The sequence below is a fragment of the Silene latifolia genome, chromosome 8 (assembly GCF_048544455.1).
Source record: "Silene latifolia isolate original U9 population chromosome 8, ASM4854445v1, whole genome shotgun sequence".
Classification (NCBI taxonomy): Eukaryota; Viridiplantae; Streptophyta; class Magnoliopsida; order Caryophyllales; family Caryophyllaceae; genus Silene; species Silene latifolia.
The window spans coordinates 71,640,646-71,647,660 of NC_133533.1; the positions used below are offsets into that span (position 1 = coordinate 71,640,646).

Sequence of the window (7,015 nt, forward strand, 5' to 3'; positions counted from 1 at the left end):
ATTTTTTGTCTTCATTTATTGAGAATGTTTTTGTTGTGTTTCTGAAATGGTAAGAAAGTTGTTGTTTGGCTCTATGCAAATAAATGAATTTAGTTGATCATCCTTTCTATTTATATCATCCTTGAACTTTGCATCATGTTTGAAAACATTTGGGCGCATAAAATGAAATGTTTGTGAAATTTGGCTCCTTATTTGAAATTTGGTGCCAAATTTGGAGCCAAATTTTCATAATCAAGGCCATTTGCAGTCAGGTACTTACTTTGACACTTGGGTTTTGTGTGAAGGACAACCAACTTGGTTGAAAAGAATGGAGAAACCCATCATCAAATCTGAAGTCCAGATTAATCACCCGTTTTTTTTGGTTTCGTGTTGCCTAATTAGCTGTAATTACTGTAAGAACACACTAATCTTATGTCCAGATTTATTAAAACGTTTATTATTGTTAAATGGAGGCATGTCTCCATATGTAATGGTTGTTAAACAACCTTGTTTTGTATAATTATCACTAATGATGTACTAAGTGGGACAGTTTAATCTCATTCTTAAAAATGTACTAATGTTGTTCTATTTTTTGGAGGGAGCAATTAACTTTATGCTTTATCTTATTTAACTACTAATTATTCATCCCTCTCTCCACTCAACAAACCCCACCAAAGTTCTTTATTCATTCTTTATTCAATTCCTTAAATATTGTGCCTCATCCAAAGAGGAAGAAAAAGAAGAATAGGAGGGAGTAGTATACGGACATTAGTTTGAACAACATGCAATGTTTACTTATTTAAAATTTTGGTAGCAACAAAGAAAAAGTCAAAACTGAGGAGACAAAAAAATGTCGAGCGGTATTGGAGCAGCTCCAATTGAAGCTCCGTTATTAGTAACAGCTGCTTTCGACACCGTTGATGCCGCTGTTGACTTTAATGGCGGCCCTGCTCTTCGATCGAAGCACGGTCGCTGGAGATCCGCTACTTATATCATTGGTTATTACTTAATTGCAATCTCTTAATTATTTGTCTAATTAGTTTAACTACTAGTTACAATCAATTAATCATGGTAATTGGATTATGGTCGTTAGTTACTGGTTTATAGATATTAGATAATCCAGTAGAGAAGTCGAAGAGCATTGACCCCGTTCCAATCATTTGTTTGCCTTCATAGTCTTGCTGAAGACGGGTCAGAGCAAGTGACGGGTAATGTCACTCACAAAACGGATAGGGGGACAAGGTGAGGCACCCCATGTGCTTTCCTCTCTCCTATATTTGGGTCATTTGTGAGAGGAAATGGTATCCGTCACTCCAAAGTGAAGGATACTTGCCGTCTTCAATGAGATTTTGTGTTGAATAAAATACTTGTCACTGAGAATAAAAAAAAGTCAATTAATAATTGAGACGGAGGAAGTTTAGGTCATTTTAGCTGTGTTTATTTTACCAGTTAGAACTTGATGTTAGGTAATTGATATGAAATAAATTTAAGCTAGTATGGAGTAAAACCTATAGAAAAATAAGGTAAATTTACTTTAAAGCTAATCAGTTATTGTATCATCTACCTTTTTAGCTTCCGGTTACCTATTCCGCTTTAAGTTAACTTTTCAGTTAGTTTTACGGCCTGATTCAATGCTTCGTCTTTATTACTATGCTGGTGGAAACTGTTGGGAGCACCAAGTAGTTTGTGTTGGTCTCATATAGAAAGAATAGAGAGGAAATGATAGGCTGCATATATATAGATACCTTGGTTAGTTGAAGGACGAACATTAAATGACTAATTTCAACTAGGTGATGAGCTTTGACTATTTTACAGTGTACTCATCTCGACATCGGCACTTGACCGAGTTTTCAAGCCCATGTTTTGCTATTGATTGTAATTTCGGAGTATTTGTTATCAGTAAATTAATTATTTAATTTTTGTATTTTTTCACGCGCACTGAACAATTACATCCCGTTGGGTCTTAGTCTTAGCCATGGCAATGCAGCCCTCTATTTTCTATATAAAGCCTTGATGCACGAGAAGGTAAGACGGAAGGGGTATTATTCCCTCCACTTATCCACTTGTACTCCGAAATGTTTGTGCTTTTTCTTGCGAATCCAAAGAGTTAGAGGAATACTAAAGTTTGGACACAATCATAAATCAATGTACTCTCTCCTTCCGAATCATTTGTTATTCTTTTGCTAAGATATCCCTCACAGAGATTACAAGGGTAAACAATCGATTGGGACAAAGGGAGTTTTTGTTTGTTTATATATTTATATTATGTTGAAGGAGTGGAGGTGGCGGAGAGGATAGCTTATTTTGGAGTGACATCAAATTTGATCAGCTACTTAACTGGACCGTTGAGACTGTCAACGGCAGCAGCAGCGGCGAATGTCAATGCTTGGAATGGGGTGGCTTCGCTGCTGCCTGTTTTGGGTGCTGTCATTGCTGATTCCTTTCTCGGTCGTTATCGTACTATTGTTATCTCATCCGTCATTTACATTTTGGTTAGTCTTGTTCTCTATTCTGTTTATTGGAGTTGATTATTGATTGTGTATTCTTATGTATTATCTAAAAGAGTTTAAAGTAATCCCAGCAGCATAATATATGTAATTATTGAGTACTGAATGGTGCGCCGTAGCAGTGTGATAGCTACCGCCTTATGCCCATACCCGTGATGTGATGTGAGAGTGATTCCATGGATTATAGCAAGTGATTAAGTACATAGTATCTTGTTATTACATGCTACAGGCATAAGCCTAATAATCCACTAAATTAAGCTGCGCTCTTTGGGTTGAGTGATGTTGGCAGTATGATTTTGTGAGAATTGAGTAGCGAGTGCTTCTCCGTAGAAGTGTTATAGCAATGCAGCAAATGGGTAATAATCATAAATTATTTTATCAGGAGGATTTGAAATATTATACAGAGAAAATGCCATTGATATATCGTTCAAATGTATGTGCTATATCTAATACGGAGTACTAACCAGTAACCAGCACTCTCTTCTACAGAGGTTCAGTGTTAAAATCTTCTACCATCTCAATTCTAATACTAACCAGTAACCAGTTAGTGTATCTCAGATACCATGAATATAATTCTTAGAAGATGCATATGATGGTCTCTTTTATTTTCTCTTTTATCCGTTGAATAGTCACATCCTACCGAGTACCTTGCATGAACCATGTAATGGTTAATATGCCCAGCGCACTTGTTGAGTCTTCCACATTAGGCTTATAGAAATAATGGCAGGAAACACAAGCTAGTGGGTACTATTCCTATCAGCATTTGGTTTTAGGATGGAATCACACTTGCTTGTGAACCAGTCTCCTGTAAGCCTGGCGCTACTGGACTTCAGTTGCATTAGGTAATTCTTTTTTCATGAGAATAAATAGTAAGTCTGTGAGGAGTTTGTACTTTGTATCTAGTGGCATTAGTGATGCATATAGTAGTATGTCAGATGATGATCAGTTCAATACATTTCATGCTGGATAAAATGGGTTTATCCCAAATTCTGATTGCGTAGATCAGTGAGCTTTTTTCTGCCTTGTGAATTATTAATAAAATATTCACCGTTTTGTTTTTTGTTTCCATACCAAAGGAATGGTTGATCTTGTATTTTCTCTTGCCATTGTGTATAACTTAATGTTAGTCACTGCTCTTATCCAATGAATATTTTCTCTAATAATAGGCGCTGAGCTTGCTCACTCTTTTAGCTATGCTGCCTTCTACCAGCTCCCTGAACAGCAAAACAGTCGTGAACGACTTGTTAGGTTTTTCACAACCGACTAAAACCTTCGCAATCTTCTTCTCTCTGTATTTAATTGCCTTTGGTCAATCTGGGCACAAGCCTTGTGTGCAAGCATTTGGAGCTGACCAGTTTGATGGGCAAGATCCTCAGGAAAGCAGAGAAAAAAGTTCTTTCTTTAATTGGTGGTACATGGGCACAAATCTTGGCCCTTTGCTTGTAGTGTCTTTCTTAAACTACATCCAGGACAACTTTGGTTGGGCGCTTGGATTTGGAATTCCATGCATTGTTATGGTAACTGCATTAGTGGTATTTCTGCTTGGAAGTCTGACCTATCGGTATACTGTGAAAAGTGAAGAACAAAGTGCATTTTGGAGGATTGGCAGAGTGTTCGCTGTGGCAACGAGGAATTGGAATACAAAACAGTCGACAATTGATGTCAGAGAGGAAGCGCAGGGATTTAATCCCAGTCACGATTCTCAACTACTTCGGTAAATACTAGTAGTTTCATTGCCTGACAGTACTATTGAGTGGATTTGCACTTTGTGAAAATATTAGTAATTTTTATAAAATCTTGAAAATATTACAATTTAGGTCACCAAAAGGTAATTGTGAAACCTGTCACTAAGTAGAATTAACTCGGTTTAACATTGATGGGGAAATTTTCGTGATACAACATATCTAACTATTTAACAAGTCCGTTCATGCATGATTAATATGACAGGTTTCTGAACAAGGCCTTAGTTTCTTCTCCTACCGGTTCTTATGACAAGAATAAAGAATGCAGCATGAGTGAAGTTGAGGAGGCAAAGGCGGTATTAAGACTATGTCCTATATGGGCTACCTGTTTGGTGTATGCCATGGTGTTTTCACAACAGTCAACTTTTTTCACTAAGCAAGGTCTTACTATGGACAGATCCGTTGGACCTTCATTTTCAGTCCCTCCTTCTTCATTACAAAGTTTTATTGGCCTCAGCATCGTCCTCTTTATTCCCATCTACGATCGTGTCTTTGTTCCTACAGTAAGAGCTTTAACCGGAAAACCTGCAGGAATAACAACGCTTCAAAGAATTGGCATAGGAATGTTTACTTCCATCCTGTCAATGGTAATTGCAGCCATGGTCGAAAAGAAACGTCTTTTGACAGCACTACAACACGGGTTGATGGATCTGCCAAACGAGACTGTCCCAATGAGTGTTTGGTGGCTCGTTCCTCAGTATGTGCTATTCGGTGTCGCTGATGTGTTCACCATGGTGGGCCTACAAGAGTTCTTTTATGACCAGGTCCCAACTGAGCTCAGGAGCGTGGGCCTATCGCTGTATTTGAGTGTGTTTGGGACGGGAAGCCTTTTGAGCAGCTTACTTGTCTTCATCATCGATAAAACTACTGGTGGTGGTGGTGGTCAAGATAGCTGGTTTGCTAATAACCTGAACCGAGCCCATCTCGATTATTTCTATTTGTTACTTGCTGGTCTTAGTGCTATAGAAATTGTTCTTTTTGTGTATTTTAGCAAGTCTTACATATATAAAAGGAACAGTGCTACCTTGTAAATGGGTCCTTAACATATATAGCCTGTCTGAAGCCTTCAGACGGAAATGACCGTCTGAAGGAAGACCTACTGTTATGATTACGATTAGCTAATGTATATAGCGGTGATTAGCCCCCTTGATTTTGGCTAGTTTCTTTTGTTTTCATAGATTGGAAACTCCTGACCAATTGTTTCTGTTATTTGGCAGCGTCTCTCCATTTTGCGCACCACTGTGAATTGATGACGTTGTTCCTAGGTGATTGATTGCAGGCTTACAGTCTCTATTCTATTGAGTTGTTTACATTTATATTTTGCAAGAATTTTAAGGAGAGCTCATATCTAGTACGGTCATTAATAAAATGCTTATTTATCCTCCATCCTCCCTCTCTTTTTTTCACTCCCTCGGTCAGTCATCCTAACTAAATCCCACCAAACACCAATATCCAACCCCTTCAACACTCTGAACCACCTCAACAGCGCCTCAACGTTTGCCAAGTCTTACATTTACAAAAGTGTTGAGTTTATGAATCCGGTTATTTTGGTACTTCAGAGTGGAAGGGCTGAATTAAGTACCTTTTTAATTTTAATTCACCCCTTCACTAAAGATGCAATATGAACTTTTCTAACCACGGAGTTGTGCTGTACTTTGATTCTTGAATACAAAGTGGATTAAAACAACGAAATAAATACAAGTGATAACAAGGAGGAGAAGAAAAAAGAATAACACGAGTTTTTAAGTGGTTTACCTACTCTCTAAATATCTACGTTCTCTATCTTTTATTAATCTTTTCTATGATAATCCTACCCATTTATATAAAAAACTCACAATCAACCTCAATCATACAACTCGAATACTACCCATATCCCAAAATGTCTCTCCCACAAATAAAAAAGTACAACACTTTTGTCTACTCAGAAAGTGTACGCCTTGGAAATTGGAATAAAACAAATTAGAGTAAAGAGGTGAGAGGACTCGGCAAACCATACATTCTAGAAGACCAATTTGGATCATCTCTATTATTTTCCCTCTCTATTATTACTTTTCAACGGTTTAGATATTATCTCGGAACAATCTAACAGTCACAATATTAAGTAAAGGATGGTAAGTGTAAGGGAAATAATATACTAAAATGATCATATTAGAGGTAACAGATCATCCATTACTTTTGAAGTAATGGAGAGGATCTTAACGCTTAGTAGATTAACAACAACAACAACAACGACAATAATAATAATAATAACAATAATAATAATAATAGGGTTTGTGTTTTCAGTTGGCAGTGGGTTTGCGTGGTACCTTTTGTGCAATTTTCATTATGGCTGCTTTGCTTCCTTCGTGTCATTTCCGGTCTTGTTCGGTACCATTGCTCTTTTCTGGGTCTTTGTAGGTGCCATGATGGTGGTGTTAAAACCTCCATGCTCCGGCACCTTCGCTATAATAACCCGGCCCACCACGGTCATAACACAATAAGATGGAATGTGTACCTTTGGGCCCACCACTTGTCCTCACTTAAGACCAAAAGTACAATGCCTTGTTACTAAGTGGTGGCTGAAATCCCTTATAAACATATCACAAGCTCCTCAATTTCCCGATGTGGGACAACTTTCCTCTCAATAATTTGGGGTGTTACAAACTCCCCACTTAAAGAACACTACGTCCTCGTTGTGCCTCTAACTTGACCGCATCCAAGCCCCAGAATCCTCCCCCGTTAGGTGGGTGAGCGGGGCACTCCTGACCACAAGCTTAACAAACGGTCGTAGGGTTGCTCTGATACAAT

At 38.0% G+C, this 7,015-nt stretch overlaps 1 protein-coding gene across 2 annotated transcripts; it reads left to right on the forward strand.

The window, feature by feature from the left end:
• The first annotated feature begins 748 nt into the window (after positions 1 to 748).
• On the forward strand, positions 749 to 5,435 carry LOC141596958 (protein NRT1/ PTR FAMILY 5.10-like). Of its 2 annotated transcripts, XM_074417241.1 has the most exons (4): positions 749 to 977; positions 2,254 to 2,471; positions 3,653 to 4,200; positions 4,434 to 5,435. In XM_074417241.1, the coding sequence occupies exons 1-4, from the start codon at positions 830 to 832 to the stop codon at positions 5,257 to 5,259; spliced, it is 1,740 nt and encodes a 579-aa protein (XP_074273342.1). In that variant the 5' UTR covers positions 749 to 829; the 3' UTR covers positions 5,260 to 5,435. The 2 variants fall into 2 exon arrangements, with proteins under 2 accessions (XP_074273342.1, XP_074273343.1); XM_074417242.1 differs by lacking the exon at positions 2,254 to 2,471 and having other exon boundaries at positions 895 to 977.
• The last annotated feature ends 1,580 nt before the right edge of the window (positions 5,436 to 7,015 follow it).

Bases quoted from the DNA above. Each gene is read 5' to 3' on its own strand.
- LOC141596958 (XM_074417241.1), top strand. From the start codon at position 830: ATGTCGAGCGGTATTGGAGCAGCTCCAATTGAAGCTCCGTTATTAGTA. The intron at 978-2,253 runs GTTATTACTTAA...ATTATGTTGAAG, and splicing joins ATCCGCTACTTATATCATTG to GAGTGGAGGTGGCGGAGAGG. The intron at 4,201-4,433 runs GTAAATACTAGT...TTAATATGACAG, and splicing joins CACGATTCTCAACTACTTCG to GTTTCTGAACAAGGCCTTAG.